This window comes from Trichechus manatus, unplaced genomic scaffold (assembly GCF_000243295.1).
Source record: "Trichechus manatus latirostris isolate Lorelei unplaced genomic scaffold, TriManLat1.0 scaffold00037, whole genome shotgun sequence".
Lineage (NCBI taxonomy): Eukaryota > Metazoa > Chordata > Mammalia > Sirenia > Trichechidae > Trichechus > Trichechus manatus.
In genome coordinates this window covers 16,226,845-16,252,410 of record NW_004443973.1, presented here as the reverse complement: position 1 = coordinate 16,252,410, position 25,566 = coordinate 16,226,845, and the positions used below count along the sequence as shown (strand labels likewise).

General features: G+C 39.1%; 1 protein-coding gene across 1 annotated transcript in view; it reads right to left on the bottom strand.

The window, feature by feature from the left end:
- The window catches only part of STK39 (serine/threonine kinase 39), a 304,453-nt gene that overhangs the window by 116,959 nt on the left and 161,928 nt on the right, over positions 1-25,566 (bottom strand). The window contains exons 11-12 of the mRNA XM_023730495.1: positions 2,177-2,299; positions 2,044-2,073 (exon numbers count right to left, since the gene is read on the bottom strand). Coding sequence (XP_023586263.1) covers positions 2,044-2,073; positions 2,177-2,299 — 153 coding nt within the window. The remainder of the gene's footprint in view (positions 1-2,043; positions 2,074-2,176; positions 2,300-25,566) is intronic.

Genomic DNA, 25,566 nt, shown 5'->3' with positions numbered 1-25,566 from the left:
CTCATAGTGACCCTATAGGACAGAGTAGAACTGCCCCATAGGGTTTCCAAGGAGTGGCTGGTGGATTCAAACTGCCAACCTTTTGGTTAGTAGCCGAGCTGTTAACCACTGTGCAACCAGGGCTCCACCAAAAGGAAAGCTTGTTATAAAACTGAACTGAGAAGCTGTGTGATAGTAGGTGGGGCTGGTCACTCCTCAAATTTTGTGGGAATGTCTACATTCAAACACATGTATTCGTTCACAGAAATAAGAAACCTAACTATATGCTTCCTTAATTATAAATCATTATGGGAACAGACAGATGCCACTGGGAAATCAAGAGTCTAGATTTAGTGAAGTGTCTAAGACTTTCAAATCCCACTCAAGAGGGCTGACAGTGATTCTTGATGATCAACAGACATGATCAATGTTTGATGATCAATGTCTGATAATCAAAACATCATTCTCTTTCCTGTATATCCACAAAATATTCTTGCTGAAAAAAGACACTGTTTTTATCCAAATAACAAATTAGTTATCAAGGCAATTTCTCACATGGTAAGATATTCATTACTGTCAACTGGATGGACAAATGGATGAAGTGTCATAACACACTTGAATCCTCATCAGGAAAGACCTACACCCATAACTCTATTATTAGTAAGGTGGGATTCAGTGAGTATCACCCAATGAAGATTTCCTATAGTGAACCAATGAAGAAAGCTATTTGAGTCAATGATGCTACGTGAACCATGTTATTTTGCTATACTTCTACGCAGAACTGACATTTTTAGCTAAAGATACTTCTAGAAATACATTTTTTAAAAAACCTTTGACTCTGTACTTCACTCTAGGTAAAATGGAAATTAGGCAAGGAGAGGGCAGAGTTCATGACCCCTGGTTCAGATCATTCTAAAAACACAGCAAGACAGCCATGGAGCCAACGTGTCCCACTGTGGGGCTCATCACCATTGTTCCTAATGGAGGTGAACAACGTCCTTGATCAACGCTTATATTTTATGTATGAAACAGAAAGACGAATTCATATGATAAACATAAGAGGAAAGAGGATCTGAAGGACAGTTACAGTTGGGAGGCAGGCAGACTAAAAACTCCCTAGGAAAGGCCTATCAACGTGGCATTAAAAAAAAGATGAAGAGAGAAAGGAGGGAGGAAAGAATAATGGGAAGGAGTGACTTTGTAGTTCTGATCCTCTCCTCTTAGAAAGGTCCAGCTGGTTATTGCCACTTAAAGCCAAACGATAAGATTTACTCCATTTAATCAAAGAGAAATGTCTGCTAATTAAAGAAAGTTGGAATGGCTATCATTTGTAACCTAAAGTTTTGTTTTCTTAATGAGAATTTATCAAGGTACACATTAATTATTAGGTCTGTAAAATATTTGGAGCTATTTAAACACACTCAAATTCCCTCTAGGAAAATTAGCAATCGTTTGAAACCCGGTCATTACTGGTCATTAGGCATTAGGGTAATTAGTCAGATGGAGGAAGTAAAGTTAATCAAAAGATGACCGGTTCTCAAAGAGGAGCTGATAGAAGAGCATTGATGTCTACTAAGTTACCCAGGAGATTTAAAAACGAACATTAGCAGATTCAACCTGGAGTTTCTAACCATTTCAATGTCTGCTTTATTGCAAACTAAAAATTTGGAAGAACTTTTGCCTGTATGTTTATTGTGTTTTCTAAGTGACAGTAATACAAAGAGTTAAAATTAAGTGAGTACCTAGTCTGTGCCAAGGACTCCACTGAATGCCTTATGCATGTGATTTCATCAACCCTCAGGGCAGCTTTATGAGATAAATGCTGACTGTCATTAGCCCCAAATGATGGAGGAAACTGAGGCCCAAAAGGAAATGTAATTTGCCCCAATTTATACAGCCCCAAAGCAGCTCAGCCAGAATCAGAACCTGTGAAGTCTATGTGACCTTTTTATTTTCTGTGCCATCAGAACAAAATTTTGAAGTCTCTTCCTCAAATGCATCAGACCCTGATACCACAACGGGAAAATGAAGTGTTGAATAAAAAAAAAAAACAAAAACACTCACCTCTGGATTTTCTTCTTTTACTCTTCGTGACTGTAAAACAATTACGTGGCCATAAGTATGCATATATGCACACCCCAAAATAAATAAATAAAATTACACTGGTTAGCTCATCATCATCATCAATGTTTTTCACCTTTTCTTGAGAAAAAGCTGCTTTTCCTTCTTCACTCTTTTCATCCATCTCGTCGTCACTCCACTCCCAGTCACCGTCTTCAGTTTTATGAAGGTGACCGCTTGACCCGGGAACTCTTCTTACCTGAATTAAACAAACCCAGACAAGTCATCACTAGCCGAATGTGAACAGTGTTCCCCTGGCACTGCCACTTGGGTTATAGAGCATACACACTACCCTGAAAATAACCTATGAGGTTATGAATTCAGGGATAACTAGCAGTTAATACCCAGAAAGACTACAGAGACTCCAGACTCCCACATGCACCTTCTTTCCAAAAATATCATGTTCTTGAAATGCATGACTACACATGTAGAACAAGATATTTTGGAAGAACACCATATACATAAGTCAAGCTTGTCTTTCACTTTCAATTCAACTAACACCTTGTTAATCACTACACAGAAAGGCCACATGGTCTGCTTCAAAATTGCCTCAGGAAATGCATGCAAGCGACAGACTGCGGACTGAACAAAGGCAGGGGAACCAGGCAGCCTAATGAAGCATACTAGACTAGGGGTATAAGCAATCTAAAACCTACATCAAAAAAGCAAATACCCTTCTGTTGCCACCTTGCTCTTTTTCAGAACCTGACATCATGCTTGTTTTCCCGGGATTCTGCTCAACCTACTTGAGCAAAACAAAACAGCATCAGACTATTCTTAACACACCTTGAAGCATTTATGAGACTCGTGAGATTGCTAGGAGCACAGCCTGATAATCAGCAGCCATGCCAGAGTTTAGATCATAATCATTCTTTCTCAATTATTTCAAATTTTTGAACTAGGGTAGAGATGCAATCTATAGAGGGTGCTTTCCAAATGTCTCTGTGGCTGAAAAAAGCAAAACTTTTAAAAGCACTGGATGACTGAGAACGAGCCTCTGACCAAAGTAATTTGCCTTAAAAAAACATACTGAGATGTAATCAAGCAAAGCACTGCAGCAGATGAACAGGATGTGATCATAACAGCCAGTGATTCAATGATTCAGAGAAACTTCCAGCAGAAAGGGATCTTCAAGATGATCTTATTTTACTGATGAGGAGATGAAGGTCCAAAAAGTGACCCAAGGACACACAGGGCAAAATCAAGGCCAAAAACAAAGTCTTTGGACTCACAATCAAATGTGAATCTCCATTATGCCACTGAATAATTGTGAAAACGAATTGTCTAAAAGTGTCCTGTGAAGACTTTGAAAGACCATGATGTGAAGAGAAACTATTTTCTGCACTAAAGAATAATTAATTATAACATAGGCACTTCATTAATCTCAAAGGAAATACCACAGGATTTAAATTTAAAGTAAGCATGCATACATGTCAGATCAATGTGAAGTCATAAACAACGCAGGCCCAGGGCTGGGTTTGGTTTGAGGGCGTGTGTTACCAGGTGGAACCTGTAAAAGTAGGTCTGACCTCTCCGTCTAGAGGATTTGAGCTCAGATGCTACTGCGACAAGGAAAGTTAAAAGTAAGAAGTTCTTACTCATAATTGCAAATGTTACGTTCATTTAAAAAAAAAAAATGCTTTTTACTCCACTTCAAACAATATTCTTTTTAATTAATTCACCTTTGAAAGATTTATTACTTAGTAAAACATCTCTGTGCTTGGTATATTTTTTCCACTTGCATTTTGAGTCACTGTAAAGACCTATCCTAATGACAGTGATTTCAGTGGTGCTTATAGATGCTGGCAAGGAGGGTAGAAGGAATGCTGAAATGGACTTCAGAATTTTCAGAACAGATTGCTCATTTTAAAGCTATAAAGAAATGGCTAACGGAAGAGAAAATAAGTTTATGTTGACATATACAATAAAATTAATTATTTTCTGAGCAACGCTAATCATGGTGATGGCATCAGAGACAAGAATGTTAATGACTACACGTAAAGGAAATAATCTAAAGCTACAATTTTTACAAAACATAGTATTAACTAAGAAGTGAGAAAAGTAAAATTATATATCAGAAGCACAATGAAACTCTACCTTCACTGAAACTGCAGAAACCAAATATAGTAGATGAATCAGGATTCTTCAAGTCTCAGCCAGGGGATTACACTGAGGAAATCTTCTTTTGAAAAAACAGTTCCGCTTCCCACCCTAAAATTTAGTTTATGCTCCCTTTTGTCCTCTCTCATTGTATGTTTACAAGATCTGTCAATTTTGTTTCCACAAGCAGAATCCAAGTACAGAAAATAAAATGGCCATCTTCTTCCATTTCTATTTTATTTTAGAACCCTGGCTGTTTCCCTCTTAGTTTTATTTGCTGGCATAGAAAAAGATAAAACAAAACGTCTAGGATCACAGCCCCAGATACTGAAAGAAATGGTGGATGAACCTTTAAGCAATAAATATTCGTTGAACAAATAAGTGTATAAATGTTGAAGAAATTAAGACAAAAAACACTGAAAAATCTATGTGGGCTAAAATAGCAGTATAAGAGTAGCAAGAATATGAATAAAAACCCATCTTTGGGAATGTCCTCTCAGTTTACTCCTAGGAAGAAAAACCTGCAGCATAATTTGAAACCCAGGTTTCATGGTGTAACTGTGTGACACTGACCTCTAGGAAAGAGATGAGAAACCAAGTTTTCAAAGTGACATCTTCGCAGGAAGTTGTAGGGATGATGGGAAACAACTTTTACCTTTTAGAGCCAAGAGAACTAGGTTTCACATAGTTTAGGAGTCTTCCTACCTGGTAACTGAAGCTTTGTAAAATGGAAACTTTATAGATATAGATACTGATATGTAGATATACAGATATATAGGAAGAGGCAGAGATAGAGATATATAGATATGTATATAGATATATGTATGTATACATACATATGTATATGTATGTGTGTGTATATATACATAAACCTTTTTATTCCCCCTCATCTCCCACAATGATGAAAATGGAGGTTATTCACCCTTAGAACTCTGACTGCATTACTGTTACACTGTTCTTGCTTAATTAAATGATTTGTCAACTTGGGAAAGCCAAACAAACAAATTAAAAAACCAAACCCAATGCCATCAAGTCGATTCTGACTCATGGCGACCCATATGTTACAGAGTAGAACTGTGCTCCACAGAGTTTTCTTGGCTGTAATCTTTATGAAAGCAGATCACCAGGGCTTTCTTCCGTGCCTCGGGTGGGTTCAAACCGTCAACTTTTAGGTTAGTAGTCGGGCGCAAAGGTGGTGAAATAAATTTTATTCTCTATTTTCTCTGTTGCGAGTTTAAGAAAAATTCTTCTCAGACAAATGAATTTAATTTAAGTGATCCTTAGAGATATTCATAATCCCACAGACTCCTCAGGTCATAACAGGCAATGGTGAGGTCAGAAACAGTGTTACATACAGTAACACTTATTCCCAAGACTGGGAATAAAATACAACAGAGCAGTTTTATTAAACCACACACCTGAAAAGGAAAGCGATATTTTTTTCCCTTTCTCTAAACTGCACCTTCATGCAAATCCATTAAAGAAATTAATCAAAGTTTGGATTCCTACAAGAAAAGAAGTCAGACAACAGACACAGCAACAGTGTCGTTCACCAGTCCGTTTTGGTGGCCTCGGGGTGAGAAGACAGAGACAGAGAATGACAGCAGTGAGGGTAACTATGACTAGGGCAGTGTTACAGATTGAACCATGTCCCCAAAAAAGATATGTTAACGTCCTAACCCCCAGTACCCATAAATGTGACCTCATTTGGAAATAGCACCTTTACAGATGTAATTAGCTAACATGAAGTCATAGTGGAGAAGGGTAGGCCCTACTCCAATATGACGGGTGTCCTCATAAAAACAGGAGAAGAGACACAGACACAGAGGGAAGGTGGCCATGTGAAGACAGAGGCGGAAATTGGAGTTATAATGCCACAAGCCAAGAAACGCCTGAAACCACCAGAAGCTAGAAGAAGCAAGAACGTATTCCTCCCCTAGAGCCTTCATAAAGAGCATGGCTTTACCTACACCTTAATTTCAGCCTTGTAGCCTCCAGAACTGTGAGAGAATAAATTTCTGCTATAGTAAAAGCCACCCATTTTGTGGTAATTTGTTACAGAAGCCCCAGGAAACTAATATACAAGCAAACTAATTCTTTCCAGTGCATCCCTCTGAACTGCAGTTTCCTATAAATACTGGGGTTGACAATCTCTGTACAACATCTTAAAAGGTGCCACCTGGCCCCTGACATCAGAACACACAAGAAGGATAAAAAGAGAGTATGAGAGAGCCTTTACACAAGAAGCATAAAAAGAGAGTATGAGAGAGCCAAGGCGTCTCTGGCTGGTGCAAATGGTAAGTGCTCCACTACTAGCCAGAAGGCTGGCAGTTCAAACCCACCCAAAGGCGTCTCAAAAGACAAGCCTGGTGATCTGCTTCTGAAAGGACACAGCCTTGAAAACCCGATGGAGCTGTTCTACTCTGCACATACAGAGTCAGCATAAGATGGAACTGACTTGCTGGCAACCAACATCAACAACATAAGAGAGACATAAGATGGACTTTCTACATAGATGTTAATTAAATATGTCAGAAATTGAATTGTGTGTCCCTGACAAAGTCCTGAAAAAAAGCTGCATGTGACTCAAAGAAACACTGACCAAAATTTAGTAGAATTTGCCTAATACTGCATGCCCTTCCCTCCTGCCCAAGGCACCTGCCAGCTTCTTCTAGTGCCACATCAACTTCTTCCTGGACTTGGGATTCCACACTCTCCTGGAACGGTTTTCCCCACCTCACGGGGGATCGCTGTGTTCTGCCTCTCCTCCACTTGCTAATCACACCGCCTGGGTGAATGCAGCCTAAGCCTGGGTGACCCATGGAGCCCCCCACCCTGTGTCTGTTCACCAAGGATGTACTGCACACAACAGAAAGCAACATACAGTAAAATTTCTGTTATCAGACATTTTACTGACGAGAACTATAAAAAATGTTTCTAATTAATTGCTATTTATAATGCCCTTGAGGCGCTGCCAAGGAAAAAAAGGTATTCTGAATCAACAAAAAATAACAAATACAATTAGATTCAGTTAAGGTTTCAGCAATAAATGTTTCACTGTCCCCATATCTTATACCCTGACCTTTCCCCCTCGGACTAGCACCTCCTTCAGCACCTCAGTCCCATACCTACTGTTTCAGTCATCTAGTAATGCTGTAACAGAAATACCACAAGTGGACAGCCTTAACAAAGAAATTTATTATTTCACAGTCTAGCAGGCTGGAAGTCCGAATTCAGGGTGCCAGCTCCAGGGGAAGGCTTTCTCTCTCTGTTGGCTCTGGGGGAAGGTCCTTGTCATCAATCTTCACCTGGTCTAGGAGCTTCAGGTCCAAAAGGCGTGCTCTCCTCCTGACTCTTCATTCTTGGCAGCATGAGGTCCCTCTGTCTCTCTGCTCACTTCTCTCTTATACCTCAAAAGAGATTGACTCAAGATACAGCCTAATCCTGTAGATTGACTCCTACCTCATTAACATTACTGCCTCTAATCCTGCCTCATTAACATCATAGAGATTAGGATTTACAACAACAGGATGATCACACCAGATCATAAAATGGAGGACAACCACACAATACTGGGAATCATGGCCTAGCCAAGATGACACACATTTTTGGGGGATACAATTCAACCCATAACACCTACTGGCTGGCCTCATTGTACTCTCTGACCCTCAGACCTCCCCTCCTTTTCCATCAGTCCCTTCCTGGCTTCACTCTCTATTGTGGATTGAACTGTGTCCCCCAAAAAGATATACTGCAGTCCTAACCCTTGGTGTCTGTGAACATGACTTTGTTTGGAAATAGGGTGGGTCCTAATCCCATCTAAGGGGTGTCTTATAAAAGAGAAGAGACACACATGGAGAGTTAGACAGAGGAAGAACAGCCACGTGATGATGGAGGCAGACATAGCGGCGAGCCAAGGAACGCCAAGGATTGCGGGAGACACCAGAAGCTAGGAGAGAGGCACGGAAAAGTTTCTCAGAGAGAAACTTTAGAAGGGCCAGATGTACCCTCCTATCCAATCCACACCTGGGAGGAAAGCTGTGGGTGAGCGGAAACATCCATTCTCCATTCCTGAATGGCTGGCCAACAATGGCATGAGTCACATAGCCACGCTGCCTGGTGCTGTTACAGATTCTCATGTGCACTCCTGGTCGAGTCATCAGTGCTGCTACAAACACTCCCACTCCACGTGTGGTCCAGCAACAGCATCATCTGGGAGCTTGTTAGAAATGTACGATTTTGGGCCCCACCCCAAACCTACAGAATCAGAATCTTCATTTGAACAGGATCCCCAGGAGATCCATATATTCATTCAGGGCTGAGAAGCACTGTGTTAGATAACACTTCACCTCATTTTTAGATTATTCCCTTTCCTCCAGTCCATAACCTCAGCTGGTATTTATATAATATTAAGTATTATACTTTAAGCACTTTCAACTAATTTAATCTTCACAGTAGCCCTATGAGTTGAGAACCATTTCATTCACCCATTTTTCAGAGAGAAAAAGTGAAGCACAAAGAAGTTAACTTGTGCTTTGCCCAAGTTAACCTGCCCAAGCTCACAGAGCTGGGAAGTAACAGTGCTAAGATGTGAGATCAAGAGACTGAACCCCAGTCTCCATTCCTAGCCTGTGCCTACGGCTACTCATTGTAGTGTCCTATCTCATCCAGGCCCAGTTATTTAACATAGTGGCACCTACTACCCCAAGAACACCAAGTGAATCCAATTTATGCTCCTTACTCCTCTCTTCCTAATAAATGTCTTCACATTCTCACTTCTCTTATTCTTCCTCCCTGCTGTGTGCAAGGAAAATGGGTTCCTTCCCCTTTACAAGGCCAACGCCTCCTGCTGTGCTCTTCATTTATTGATTCACTTATTTATTTCTTCAGGACACGTACAGCTAGACCCTGGCTCCTCTATATCCATCTACAAACATGCTCAAGTCTCTAATTCTTTTTACCAAAAAAGGGGGCCCTCTGACTTTGCTTCTTCCTTGAGCAATCACTCCATCACTCTTCCTTTGCACCGTCAATGTTTTTCTAAAGGTAGTCTGTAATTGTGGCCCTCACTTCCTCATCCCACTCTCACTCTTTAATCCTAACAAAATGGTGTCTGTCCCCACTAGGCCACCGAAACGGCTCTCTCTCGAAGATTTAATGACTTCTTGACCGTGTATTCCTTCTCCTATTACCAAAATGCCATCATTTAGACACAGTTGTACTGTATTCTTTAAGTTCTCTCCAAAGCTGTGTTCATGGTATTTCTCCTTCTATCTCTCTACCGTCCTTCTCTATCTCCTGTTCTTTGTCTTCTGTCTTTACCATAAAACACGACTTTTCTGGTCCACTAAACACTAGCCTCATGAGTGAACCCATCTTCTCCTATGGCCTCCCCTACCTCATTTAAGCTGATGACCTTGGCAATTTCATCTCTTAGTCTTGACTTCTTTTCCCAGCCCATGCTGGGATCAGCCAAGCACTCTGTTGCATATGGACATCCTATCAATTTCTCAAAACTGAGATCCAAGACGTTTGCCTAATCTTCCACCACAGCCTCCTTCTGATTCTACCTTAGTTAACATCTCTGAAACAATGCCTGGTACATAATAAACACTGAAAACATGACAGGTGCTATTATTCTTAATAGAAGTAGTCCCCAACTTTCGACATATTTGAGTTACAGCGACAAATTACACTTACAACTGCCCTCCCTCCCTTTTTTTGGCTTACATAACGTTTTGTGTAACTTGAGAAGCAAGAAGCGTCAATGTTGAAACTGTACATTTATATGTCATGTTTCCAACCCCCAAAGACAAATAAAGATCAGATTTATAAAGATACTTATAATAAAAGGCCATAATAATAAAAATTAAATAAAAAGGTACTGGACTTAACTCAGAACTGACTTACAACAGAGTCATCAGAACGGGAACCCCGATATAAGTCGGGGACTCCCTGTATATTAAATCATCTCTCTCACAACCCAAATCTATCAAACATCACATTTGCAAATTTTATTTCCTCAGCTGCCATTATGCTGTGACAGATCCTCTAACACCTCTTGTTTCTTCTGTTGAACAGACTGCTAATCCATTTCCTGGCGTCTAATGGCTTGGCTATTTTATCTTTCATCTGCCCCTAGCTGTATGGATAAACACTCTCAGAAAACCTATAAGAGTTCACTGTCACTTACAGAATGAGTCCAGATTCCTTAATAGCCAAGTCCCTACATACTCTAGCCCCCAAATTACTTTTTCAGATTTATCTCCCACCATATCCCTTCAGACAGTCTACAGTCCAGTTGTGTACGTATTATGTACTTTCACTACTCTGTCTTTTTGCATACGCCATTCCCTTGGCCAGATCGGCCCTTCCACATTCTCTACTCATCCATTGTCTTCTAACCAAAGAAGCTTTTGCGATTCTCCCAATCAAAATTTTGCTTGTACCTTTCTATCATTCTACTTTGTATTACATTTAACAGATGGCATACGAAAATGTATACTCCTTCAGGGCAGAGGGTTTGTCTTAGCCATTTTTAAAAATCATTTATTTATTCATTCAATCAACAAGGGTTTTTGCATATCTGTCTTTGTGGCCAGCTCCAGGCAAAAAATGAATTAAAAAAAAGGCCTATACCTTAGACTAGTTCACAACCCTAAGAGGTGAACATACATTTAAATTCATTTCAATACAATGTGTCTACTATAACAAAGATACTCACAAATACCATAAGATTGCAGAAGAGAGGATGCGTATCTGTCAAGGGACAGCATGGGAGGCTGGCTGCTGAGAGATTAGTAAGAGCTCACCAGGTATTGGAAGGGGGCCAGTATTCTGCTCAGAGAGAAGACATGAAATTATCAGGCTCTAGTAACACATAAGGTGGCTGAATCACAAAGTTCTGGGACCTGGGATGTTGGGTTTAAGGGACTGGCTAAGAATAAGGCTGGAAAAGCTATGCGAAGAATCTTGTACAATAAGAGTGGCAAATTCAAACACCTAAGGAGCCAAGGATGGTGAGACTTCATCTCATGTACTTTGGACATGTATCAGGAGAGACCAGTCCCTGGAGAAAGACATCATGCTTGGTAAGGTAGAGGATCAGCAAAAAAGAGGAAGACCCTCAAGGAGATGGTTTGACACAGTGGCTGCAACAATGGGCTCAAACATAGCAAGGATTGTGAGGATGGAGCAGGACCAGGCAGCATTCTGTTCTGTCGTACATAGTATTGTCATGAGCCAGAACTGACTCAACAGCACCTAACAACAACAACAAGGAGTCAAGCAGAAAAAGGAAAGGCAAAACTAGGCCAAGTGAGGACTTCAGTCATCTGGAAAGGACATGTTCCCTGTAAGGGGCCATCCAGCACTGGCTGACTGCTGCCACAGGAATGCAGCCCCAGTGTTGCCAGACCTGATCTTCCAAGATGAGTGAAAAATTTGGATTTTTATGTGAATGCTCCTGATTTTTTTTTTTTTGTTGTTAGCAAGTCTGTCAAGTAAAAAAAAAAAAATTCCTCTAAGCAGCTCCCCAAATTATGTGTCTACGGGACAAATTTGGCCTGTGAGTTTACATCCTCCATTGTACACCAAGTCAAAACATTTAGCATTCAGACAATGGGAAAACACAGAAAGTTTTCAAGTCAGGAAGGGTTGTAGGGAGGATGATGAACTTTGGATTTCTGGAAGCAGAGTAGAGGATATACTGGGACTTCAGGATGACAAAGACCAGAAAGAAAAGAATGTTAACTGTCCTGTTACTACTGACACATAACAAATAATCTCGAAACAAAGTGACTTAAAGCAACAACAATCAGGTCAGATTTGCTTCCACGGTGGCTCGGGCACCAGTATGAGTGCTTCACCTCCAGTCTGACAGCATGTGCATGAGAGACCCCGAGTTAGCACAAGCCCTTCCCGGTTTCCTGATACACAGGAACAGTGCAAGATAATGAAATGTTTGTTGCTGTTTTAAAACGGCTGTCAGTGAGGGCTTAAAGGAAAGTGAGGAAAATGTTATTGGAGGATAGAGGAAAGGAAAGGCCTGTTACCTAGCGAGGGAGAGTCTGGCAACACTGTTATCCAGGTTAATGCAGAAAATAGAAATGTACATAATGAACTCAATGATCGAGCTAAAGAGATTTCCAGGCAGAATACTTAAAGTGGCACCTGGGTTCTGTCCGCAGCCTATGATAAAATGTGGGCAGAGAGAGATGAGTCAAGAGCAGAACTGTCTCCATAAGGTTTTCAGTGGTTGATTTTTCAGCAGTAGATCACCAGGTCTTTCTTACAAGGCACCTCTGGGTAGACTCAAACCTCAAACCTTTCGGGCAGCAGCCAAGAGTGTTAACTGTTTAGCACCACCCAGGGACTCCACAGAAACTGTGAGACTTAATGATTATTGTTGTTTTAAGTCACTAAGTTTAAGGTGGTTTGTTACACAGTAACAGATAATCAGAACAATAAGGACAGTGATTAGTGACAAGGTGGTTTATTGAATTTAACTTTCATTTGTGCATACTTAGTAATTCTTTAAAAATTAATAGATTTTACTGAGTACCCCTTACCATGCCAAGTAACAGATCCCACCATACTTTGCTTGGTCAACATTTTCTGACTGTGGACATTGTGGGCCTCTGAACATCAGATTTTAATTTATACTTACAAATTATTTCCATCTGACCATGTTATTGCACATTAAAATACCATGAAGAAAAAAAGTCTATTTCTACTAGCCAAAGGTAAGTGCTACAGCTAATCCTGGACCTTTTTATCAGTGATTCCTATTTACTTTTTTGATCTCTTGGGATTCACTGCTTATCTATTTCTGCTAAAATCTGACATTTCCTTTTTCTAGGATATAAAAGGACAGAATAAAGGAATGAGGATATGAGAATGTTCTCCAAGCAGTTAGAAGAAACTCTGGAGAAGCAAAGATGATTCAGTAAGAATAATACAAAATGCCGGGCTAGTTTAGTGAAAGACACACTTGTGTAGCAACTTATTTATAATGCTTTAACACTTTCTAATGTGAAAAAAAAATTTGATAAATGTTGTTCTTCAGATAATGATAATGGAATTTTGTAACTTTAGAAATCCAGCGTGAAAGGTCAATATCTTGAAAGAGAATAAATACTCTGGAAGTTGGATGGGAGCTATTCTGAAGAAGGAGCACAAAACACGGAGAAGCAATTAGATTTCTTATTCTGCTTTAGTCCTATCAAACCTCCAATATGGCATTTCCCCAAGTTAGGGTGACAAAGAACAAAGACAACAGCTAGGAGCCAACAAAGCAGCATCCAATTTTGCAACTATTGTCTTTGAGAACTAAAGCTCCTGCTGGTATGGGTGCCAAGTGATCCATAACTTCAGCTAATAAAGAAAACAATGGGAACTTTGTGTCCTAGTAAGACAAATAACCCAAATGAGAAAACACAATTCATGTAAAACCCAAGGAAAAGGAGAGAAAAGAACTGTTTGGCACTAGAGCATAGTAGAAGCTGCTCTGGATACAGCAATAAGTAATGAGTCAACTTGCTGCAGAAGAAGGGAGAGAAGAAGAAAGAAGTGCACACAGCCAACTGCCTACAGCTCCAGGCAAGCAGCATAACAGATTTCTCGAACCAGAATTCTAACAGTAACAAAGGAACACAACGTGATAGTTTTATCTGTCAATTTGGCTATGAGACAGTCTCTAGTTATTCAATCAAGCATAATTTAGGGGTCGCTGTGAAGGTATTCTGTAAATGCGACGTTATTTTCACAGGAACACAATTTAGCTGTGAAACCATATTCTTTGATTTATGGGTCAGAATGGTAGAAAGATTTGCACTTTGTGTGCACAAAGTGTGACACATGTACCATAGAAATGTCAAAAGGGGAGTGAAATAGACCTTCAACTCTCTCTTGTTCTGGACTACTGTATTCTATAGGTTGACCTTTTTAAAGTCTTTTTTATTATAGAAATTTTCATAAATATATAAAAGGAGAGAATAGCATAATGAACCTCGTTTACCCACCTTCAACAATTATCAACAGTCTACCATTCCTATTTCATCCATCACCCTGAATCTCTGTGTCAGTATTTTTAGAGCTCGTAGCATTTTAACTATAAATACTTCAGTACACATCACTAATATACAGTGAAACTGAGAGCTGGGACTGCCTTGTTTTTCCAGATCTCCCAAGTTTTCCGCCTTTGACAGTGTGCAGTCTTACCACTTTTCTATCACTCATTTTCATGGGAAATATTTGAGTTTTCCTTCTCTGACAGGCTTCCACCTTACACAGGTTTTGGCTTTCACAGATTTTACTGCATAATGATGTTTTAAAACGTGATCATTATATAATTTTCACAAACAACAAAATTGCCAATAATTCCTTACTAGAATTTAGTATCAGTCTATGTCCAATTTTCTGCAACTGTCTCAAAGATGTCTCTTTCAGTTAATTTATTCAAAATAAGAACTAAACAAGGTCCACCAGGGACCCACACTCTTAAATCTATAATACCTCTTACCAGGATCACTCTTAAGAAGCTGGCCATCTCACCTACTTAAGCAAGCTTCGATTTAGATGCTGCTCTTTCAACCAAAAGGACAACCAAAATGGAAGGGCTTCACTCTTTTCCAATTGTTAACAGAGAACACCACTTCCATAAGATATAATATCTGTCCTTTTGGCTCACTAGGAAAATTATTCTCAGAAACAACTGAAAGCTATGGCAGAGCCTCCAAAGGAAAAATTGCTCCAGATAGGAGTTTTATTTCTGGGGCACTGTATCAGCTGTGCTTCAATCCAATACTGAAAAGGGACATAAATTCTATTTTTGTTCCTTCATTTAGTACTAAAAAGAGATTGCTAGAACAGCAAAATAACACAGATTTCCCTTTTAAAGGTTGTGGAATTATGTATTCTAATTCATGTATTTTCAAAATGAAGTCAATATCTGACTCAATAAATAACATATTTGCGTATCTCATGAGGTTAATAAAAAAAAATCAGAGCTTCAGAATCCACAGGATGGGATGGGGGAGAGAGGTGTCAACACATAAATGAGTTTCACACATTAATATCATTGCCGTTGCTAATGCCATCCTCGTATGGATCTAAGCCTGTCATCAGATCTGCTAATCAGTAGTAAAACTATGTGTATTTGTGTAGCATCATCTTTTTCTTTTTCTGTATGTCCCAATAAGAATCCAATGGCCAAATTGTGGACAGCTAAGAGAAGAAAGCCGAAGGCACCCTGAAATTTCACAAAATGAATAATCAGTTCTTGAGTCAAGAGGCTGTGGGTGTAGCCTACACAGTCCAGGATATCTTTTGCGCACAATGTCTCAGTTATCATTCCTGTACTCATGATGTCCGTATCTCTCTCTCCAAGCCACATCCTCCCAGGATCTGCAGACATGCACACCTGTCTACTGTACATCTCCATTTGGATGTCCCATAAGCACCTCAAGCTCAACACATAAAACTTTCAGCATCTTCCCCAGTAGATGTTTTCTCCCACTTTCCAAACAGTCACGAAGTCAGAAAGTGGGAAATCAACTTCAACTTTTCCCTAAATCTTTCCTTACTCTTTTCCATCCTCTAGACAAGTCATGCCCATAAAAACCTTTCAAATGAGCACCAAGTCACATCAACTCTGCCTCCTAAATATCTCTTCTACCTATTCTCTGCCTGCTCTGCCTAAGTCCCCATCAATCCTCACCAGGATTACTATGTATCAGTATACCAGCCTGGCCCCTGCTTCCTATCTCGCCCCTCGAAACCATCTTTCATACTGCTGCCAGGGTAGTCTTTCTAAAAGCAAACTGGATTATTTCATATCTCTGCTTACAGTATTATCACAGTTCCCCGGAGCTTTCAAGACACATAAGATACTTTATGTTCTAGCCCCAGCCCAAACCTCCAGCCTTATCTCTGCATATCCTCCTCCCTACTTCAATCATACAGAACAATATATTCTCCAATTTCCAATGCATATTCTTCCACCTGAAATAAGATTCCTCACCTTCTCTGCAAGACTTCTTCATATCCTACACAGGACAACTAAAGCACCACCTACTTCATGAGGTTCTTTTCTACCCCACCCTGAGCCCTCTTCTACACTCCCAAACACTGTGCACTGTTCCAGCATAATATTTATCCTGATACATGCACTGTTGTTTTCAGATCAAATTCTCCCCTACTCTGTGGGGCCACCATACTTTTAGTCATCCAGGCTCAAATCCATACGACCAACTTTCACTCTTCCCTCGGGTACTTACAGGGTAAATTGTGTCTTATCTCTGTAGTCCTTGCATAGTGCTGGTACTTGATAAGGGAAAAATAATTCCTTAATAAAATTTAATATCTACTGTGCACCAAATAGAGCCCTCGTGGCTCAGTGGTTAAGAGCTCAGGTTGCTAACCAAAAGGTCGGCAGTTTGAATCCACTAGCTGCTCCCTGGAAACCCTATGAGGAAGTTCTCAGTCCTATAGGGTCACTACGAGTTGGAATAGACTCTACGGCAATGGGTTTGATCAGGTTTGGTGCACCAAATGACAACTATCTCTGTAAACCACTGCCCTCTAGAATCCCCCATCACTGATACTCTACCTCACTCATTTTCAATATCTTTCCCCTTGTCTTAGTCATCTAGTGCTGCTACAACAGAAATACCACAAGTGGATGGCTTTAACAAAGAGAAATCTATCTCCTTATAGTAAAGTAGGCTAAAAGTCCAAATTCAGGGCATCAGCTCCAGGGGAAGGCTTCCTCTCTCTGTCGGCCTTGTCATCAATGTTCCCCAGGACTAGGAGCTTCTCGGCGCAGGGACCCCAGTCCAAAGGACACGCTCTGCTCCTGGCACGGCTTTCTTGGTGGTATGAGGTCCCCCTGTCTCACTGCTCACTTCTCCCTTTTATATCTCAAGAGATTGCCTCAGGACACAATCCAGTCTTATAGATCCAGTCCTGCCTTACTAACACAACTGCCACCTATCCTCCCTCATTAACATAGAGGCAGGTTTACAACATACAGGAAAATAACACAGTACCAGGAATCATGGCCTAGCCAAACTGACACACACATTTTTTGGGGGACATAATTCAAACCATGACACCCCTCTATTACACTGAGCTTTTTAAACATACACAAGTCTCCACTGACCTCAAAGACTTCCTCAGATATCACAGCTCCAGAAGCTACCAATGTTTCTTCCTCTCTGTTGCCATGAAACTGAAAATTTACCTATTACCCACTTGCACTTCCTCATCATCTATTCACTCATTAACTCCAAATGTCCAGCTTCTCCCCTTACTATTTAAACCAATCAAAATCCAGTGTACTTTCATTAGTCCTCACTTTCTCTAACCTCTCTGTAGCATTCAATACTACTGACCACCTCCACCTTCTAGGGTCCTAAGACAGCACTTTCTTTTTCTCTTCCAACAGCTCTCTCCATCCTCTTCTGTCCCATAGCAATTCCTCCAGGACTTCTTTGTTCTCTCTGTAATGTCTTCCTTGGCAATCTCATCTAATTATGTGGCTTTAAAAATCACCTCCACAGAGGAAACTCCTAAATATAGCTCTCTTTAATATCTCCTCAGCTACCCGTTTCGATCTGCCTCCTGGAGACCTTCAAATGGAAGGCCCAAAGGAACTTCAAACTCAAATAGATGCCAACGAACTCCTGATCTTCTCCCCTAAATGCCCCCCTCCAGTTCCCTTGAGTTTAACATCCTCCTATCTCTACTGCCTCAAACCCTTTCTGTTGTCTTTCTCCCTCCTGTGCTTTTGTCTTCCACATCCAACCATGTCTACCACTTTCTTTCAATTCTACCACTTCAATATCACTTACTCATGTTTCCTCCTCCCTTCACCTATGCCATGGCCCTAGTTCAGGCCCTCATTACTTCATGGTAGATGTCTTTACCAGCTTCTGCCCATATATCCTCCTTCAGACTGTCCCCCTCCCCTCCCCTTGCCAATCCGCCTCTTACAGCTGCTTCCTTGCTTACATGGCATCTGTCAGCAGCTCCCCACAGCTTACAGCGTCATATCCCAGGCCCATGGCTTACTATCCAAAGCTCTTCACGTTCTGGACCCAGTTCTGCTTTACAACCTCATTTCCTATCACTTCTCTTCATGTAGGCTTTACTCTAGCCCATGAGTTCTCAAATATGCCCAATCATAAAAACAACCTGGGTCATTTCTTTAAAAACTGCGGATTTCCAGGTCCTACCTAAGATTCACTGAAGCAGAATCTCCAAGGGATCTTAGGTGGCAAGGTCAATTCCAAAAAGGAGGGGGCTATGTGTGGAAGGGACTAACGAAACCACCTAAGCTGATTCAGATATCTACAATTAATATGCTCCATACAGTACTGATAGCTGCTTCCAGAATCAAATTATGGTAGTGGAGGGAGAAAAAGAGGAAGGAAAAAAAAAACCTCAAGTCACTGCTATCACCAAAAACCTTCGCTTAGTCTATTATCCACTCATGTATCACTCTCTTTAACTACCAAACTTCCTAAAAATCATCTATGACCTTTCTATATACATAAATGCCTACTAAGATGATAGGGGATGCTTTTCTTTTCCTTGTGCAAAGACAAAAAAAGACAATTTCTCTAATTATGTTGACAATGAAGTAAGAAAATCAATTTAGGATCTGAGACTAAAAATCTTAAAGCAATAGGTGTAAAAAGAACTGAAGCAGAAACCTTAATACTTCTATGTCTGTTGTACTTTACTTGGAGCATTAATTATAATATCTATTTAACTGCCAAACACAGCATTATAGTGTTCAAGCTCATATAGTTTTATATTTTTCACACCACACACACATATAAATATATATTTTTAATCTAAATGCATTATAAAGTTCTAATTACATTGGTTAAGGTTTTTTAACATATAATTAATTCATATTTATTGTAGAAACTTTAGGGGAAAAAAAGGAGTAAGGACAAAAATTACAATGCTCCCACTAGGTGGCAGTACAGCATAGTGGCCACCAATACAAGCTTTGGCATAAGACAGATCTGACACTAAGTTCCAGCTCCGCCACTTGCTGGATGTTTCATAGCGGTTGTTACTTAACTTCACTAAGTCTTGATTTCTTCACCTACAAAACTGAGTCATCATACCTACTTTATCAAGTTATTATGAGGCTAAATAAGATAATGTATGTAAAGCATTTAGTACAGCGCCCAAAACTGAGTACATGCTCAAACAATGCTGGTTCATTCAGAATTCTACTCTGGGGGATGGGAGACCTAGTTCTGTCCTCAGCTTCAAAAACTCCCAGGGAATGAGTGACTCTGGACTATATTCCAGACAGTGAGCTCAATCAGAACTTTAAAAACTTGCTGTAGACTTAATCTATTTCTCAGAACTATGTAGCCTAATATAACTGTTTCTGAAGATTTGAGATCATCATTATGAACACTGACGAGAGATGAATGAATGAAGATGTCATCAGGGCACAATTTTTCTCTAAGCTCTCCATACAGGAAGAAAGATGTGGCATTCAGGTTATAATGTTATAATGAGATTTAAAGTATTAATGATACGATGTCTGACTTAAAGATAAACTTTCTTATGAGATTTTTTCCATGTTCTTATTCTAAATTATACTTTTATAAATATATCTGCTGAATAAGGGAGTAAATACAAAAATCTTGCAACAGGTATAATTATGCCCCATACTATGCTAGGTGCTATGGGGGGAGAGAACAAGCCATTAATTTATTATTCTAGGACTCCTAACACATGTTACTATTTGTCCTTGTCCTAATAAACTTGATTTCCTAACACCAGCCAGGGTTAAAGTTGACAAGCACTACCAAGTAGACCATTTTTACCAGAACTTTGAAACCATTTAAGAGAAACACTGCACTGAGAGATGACTTCTTTGAAAATATCCCAGAGTTCTACTTCATCATCCCTAACTGCTTTTTAACCCTTTTTCAAACCTTTTCTATACCACATCAGTCTGATATATTAAAATGTCCCTTCAGGGCAGCAGGGCAAGGGAAATACTTTGGATAGATGGGCAACGCAGAGGGAAACAGCTGGTTCCCTGCCCACAGCGGGAAACCATGGGATAGCCTGTGCAGGGTCGCCCATGAGGGAAAGACACAGAAACCCCCAACTTCACCACAGGAAGGTTGAGCCCCACTACTTGCTTACATCAGCATCTGCTACCAACTAAACTCTGCCCCTTGTGCGCGTACATATTGCATTCCAGAGATCAAGCATCCAGAACTCCTGAATTAGCACTGAAAAAAACCTAAGGATAAGAGTGCTTTGTAGTGGTTCTCAGGAGAAGACACCAAGCCCACTGCCACTGGTTCGATTCTGACTCATAGCAACCCTGGGGGATGGAATGGAGCTGCCCCGTGGGGTTCCCTGGGCTGTGAGTCTTTGCAGAGGCAGGCTACTGCTTCTTTCTCCCGCAGGCAGCAGGTGGGTGTGGGCCCCAACCTTTTGGTTGGCAGCCGGGTAACTGATTGCAGTGCCATCAGGGCACCCAATGAGAAAATTTGCCCACAAAAACAAGAATACGAAATTTAAAGTATAAAAAAAAAAAAAAAAAGGCCCAAGTTCAGCGAAAAAAATAGTAAAACATACACAATCACAAGAGAAGAAGGACCAGTCAAAAGCAAAACATGAAGAGGAAATTTCTCCTCTGGGGGCCAGACTAACAGGAAGAATTGATCATGTTTAGACTATGGTGCTAAATATGTTTAAAGAAAGCAAGAGCACACAGAAAACAAACTAGAAGAGATCAGGAAACAAATGGAAAAACAAAATTACTCAACAATGAAATTGAAAACATAAAAAAAAAAAAAAAAAAAGAAAAACCTAAAAAGAACTACTGGAACTGAAGAATAAAGCAACTGAATTAGAAAAAGCAATAGAAACACTCAACAATAGAGTCAAACAGACAGAATATAGAATAAGGAACTAGAAGACAAAATAACTGAAGTTATCAAGTCTCAAGAGAAAAGAACGAAGAAAAGCAAACAATCCCAAATGGAAATATAGATTCAATTAAGAAATCTACCCTTAGAATTATTGGAATCCCAGAGCACAATGACAATAAAGGTATAGAAACAATTTTCCAAGAGAGAATTCTCCAGACCTGAACAGAGAACCAAGCCTGCAAATACAGAAAACTATATGAACCCCCAATTAAACACAAAATGATCAACCCCTTGCCATATCCTAATAAAAGTCCTAAAAACCAAAGACAAGGAGAGAATTCTGAAAATAGTAAGAGAAAAACACAATGTAACATACCAAAGGTCTTTCATAAGAGTCAGTGCATATTTTCGGCCAGAAACTTTAGAGGCCAGAAGACAATGGAGTGACATAAAATACTGAAGAAAACAACTGCCAACCAAGGATTTTTTACCCAGCAAAGTTGTCATTCAAAAACAAACAGGAAATCAAGACATTCCCAAACAAACAGAAGCTCTGGGAATTTGCCACTACCAAACCAGCTTTGCAAGTATTACTCAAGGGAGTACTCCAAATGGAAAGGCAAGAACATTATATAAATACTCAAATTTATACACGGGGATAAAATGAACAAATAAAAATCACAGAGCGAGAGAGAGAGAGATCTCCAAAAAATGCAACAACATGGGCAATGATAAGGACCAAGTATATGATATATTAAATCCTGCAAACAATACAACATCAAGTTTGTAAGAAATAAATACAAAGGAAACTTAACAAAGATTGTTTACTGATGTTAACGGAGACACACCAACAGAAATGAGGGAGGGAGGAGCATATCAGAAAAAGATTTATTATGTTAAGGTTGTATTTTACATGTTGTTCATACGTTAAACATTGTTACAATTATAAGTTGTGCAATGTAACATATGTGGTAACCACTAAAAAATTACCAAGAAAAAGCACTCAGAAGAAAAGGAAGAACACAAAGACTCATCACAAGAAAGCAGCCAAATATAAACAAAAACAGAAAATCAGAATAAAGAAAAAAAAGACGATACTAAACACTCAAAAACCAAATAGCAAAATAAGGGAGATAGGCACTTTGTTTTCTGTAATAAACTTAAACGTAAATGGTCTCAACGACCCATGCTAAAGGAAGAGAGTGGCAGAATAGACTTTAAAAAAAAAAAAAAAAAAAAAGATCCATTCTTTTGCCGTCTACAAGAAAACACACCTTAGACATAAGGGCACAAACGGGCTGAAAATAAAAGGATGGAGAAAAATATTCCATGCAGTCAGTAAACAAAGAAGGGCAGGGTGGCCATACTGATATTAGATAAAATAGACTTTAAATCAAAATCTATTACAAGAGATAAAGAAGGACATTACGTATTAAAAGAAGGGTCAATCCAGCGAGAAGACATAACAATTATAAATATATATGCACCTAACAGCAATGCTTCAAAATACATGAAATCAAATACTAATATGAAAGGAGAAGTAGACAACCTCACAATAATAGTAGGTGACTTCAACACACCACTTTCAATTATAGATAGAACATTCAAAAAGATCACTAGGGACACTGAGAACTTAAATAAAACCATAAGCCAATTGGACCTAATGGACAAATGTAGAACACTTCACCCAGAATTAGAAAAATACACATTCTTCTCTAGCACACATGGATCATTTTCCAGAACAGACCACGTACAAGGACACAAAACAAGTCTCATCAAATTTAAAAAGACTGAAATCATACAAAACATCTTCTCTGACTATAGCGGTATGAAACTAGGAATCAAGAGGAAAAAATAAATACATATATGGAAACTAAGTAATACACTACTACAGAAATCAAAAGTGAAATAAAAAAATTCCAAGAATCAAACAAAAATGAAAACACCATATCAAGACCTTTGGGACAAAAAAAGTAGTACTCAGTGGGAAATTCATAGCAATAAATGCCTACATTAAACTGAGGAAAGAAAGATCGAAAATCATTAACTTAAACCAACAAGTTGAACAAATTAGAAAAGGAAGAGCAAAAGAAGCCAAGAGCTACCAGACAAAATAATAATAATAATAATAAAGATCTGGGCAGAAATAAAATAGAAAATAGAAAACAATAGAAATAATCAACAAAACCAGAAGTGGGTTCTTTGAAAGGATCAATAAAATAGACAAACCACTGGCTAGACTGACAAAAGAAAATAACCAGAAGAGGCAAATAATCAAATTAAGAAATGAAATCGTTGACATTACAACCAATCCAACAGAGATAAAAAAGATCAAAACTGATTACTATGAAAAACTGTACTCCAACAAATTTGAAAACTTAGATGAAATGGAAAAATTCCTAGAAACACACAACCTACCCAAACTAACACAGAGGTAGAAAATTTAAACAGACCCATTACAAAAGAGGAGATTGAAGATGTCATTAAAAAACTGCCACCAACAAAAAAAAGTCCAGGAGAAGATGGCTACATTGGAGAATTCTACCAAACATTCAGAGAAGACTTGACACCAAGCCTACTCAATCTCTTCAAAAACATAGAAGAGGAAGGAACACTACCAAACTCTTTCTATGAAGCCAGCATAACCCTCATATCTAAACCAGGTGAAGACATTCCAAAAAAGAAAAATAGAAAACCAATATCCCTTATAAACATAGATGTAAAAATTTTCAACAAAATTCTAGCCAACAGACTTCAGCAACATATCAAAAAAATACACTATGATCAAGTGGGATCCATACCAGGATTACAAAGGTAGTTCAACATCAGAAAATCAATCAGTGTAATCCATCACATAAAGGAAAATAATCATATGATCATATCAATTGATGCAGAAAAGGCATTCAATAAAATTCAACCACCTTTCCTGATAAAAACTCAACAAAATAGGAATAGAATGGAAATTTCTCAGAATAACTAAGGGCATATATGCAAAACCAACAGCCAACATTATATTCAATGGAGAAAGGCTGAAAGCCTTCCCTTTGAGAACAGCAATGAGAAAAGGATGCCCATTCTCATCACTCTTATTCAAGACAGTACTGGAAGCTCTAGCCAGAGCAATAGATGAGAAAGAGAAATAAAAGTTATCCAAATTGAAAAGGAAGAAGTAAAACTATCTCTATTTGCAGATGACATGATCCTATAAATGAATAAACTAAAGATTCCACACAAAAAAACTAATGGAACTAAACAAAGATTTTAGCAACGTTGCAGGGTACAAGATCAACACACAAAAATCAGTTGGTGTCCTCTACATTAACAAAGAATATTCCAAAAAAGAAATCAAGAAATGATACCATTTACAATAGCCCCCAAATCAATAAAATATGTAGTAATTAATATAACCAGGGACATAAAAGACCTATACAATGAAAATTATAAAACACTACTATAAGAGACCTGCAAAAAATGGAAAGACATCCCGCACTCGCGGACTGGAAGACTTAATATAGTGAAAATGTCAATTCTACCTAAAGCAATCTATAGATACAATGCAACCTCGATACAAATCCCAACATCATTCTTTACTGAAATGGAAAAACTAATGACCAACTTCATATGGAAAGGAAAGAAAACCCAAATAGACAAAGCAACACTGAAGAAAAAGAACAAATCAGGCGGCCTAACACTCACCGATATCAAAACATACTATACAGCCATGCTAGACATAGGGCAGAGTAGAACTGCCCCATAGGGTTTGCAAGGAGCACCTGGTGGATTCAAACAGCTAATCTTATGGTTGGCAGCCGTAGCTCTTAACCACTACTCCACCTGGGTTTCCATGTTAGACATAGAGACCAGTCAAATAGAATTGATAACTTAGAATTAAATCCAGCCATCTATGGACAACTGATTTTCGACAAGGGTCAAAGTCCATTCAACGGGGCAGAGATAGTCTCTTTAATAAATGGTGTGGGCAAAACTGTATAGCCATCTGCAGAAAAAATGAAACAGGACCCATACCTCACACCATACACAGAAACTAACTCAAAATGAATGAAAGACCTAAACATTAAACCTAAAACTATAAAATTCCTGGAAGAAAACTATGGGACCTAATCCTTTGTAAAAATAGGATAACCAACATAACAAATGTACAGATAGAAGAAGATAAAATAGATAAATGGGACCTCATAAAAATTAAAAACTTACGCTCATCAAAAGACTTTATTGAAAGAGTAAACAGACAACCTACAGACTGGGAAAAAATCTTCAGAAATGACTTATCTGATAAGGGTCTAATCTCTAAGGGTCTAACCTTTAAAACCTATAGAAAACTGCAACAACTCAACAACAGAAACACAAACAACCCAGTCACAAAATGGGCAAAGGACATGAGCAGAAGCTTCACCAAAGAGGACATCCAAGCAGCCAACAA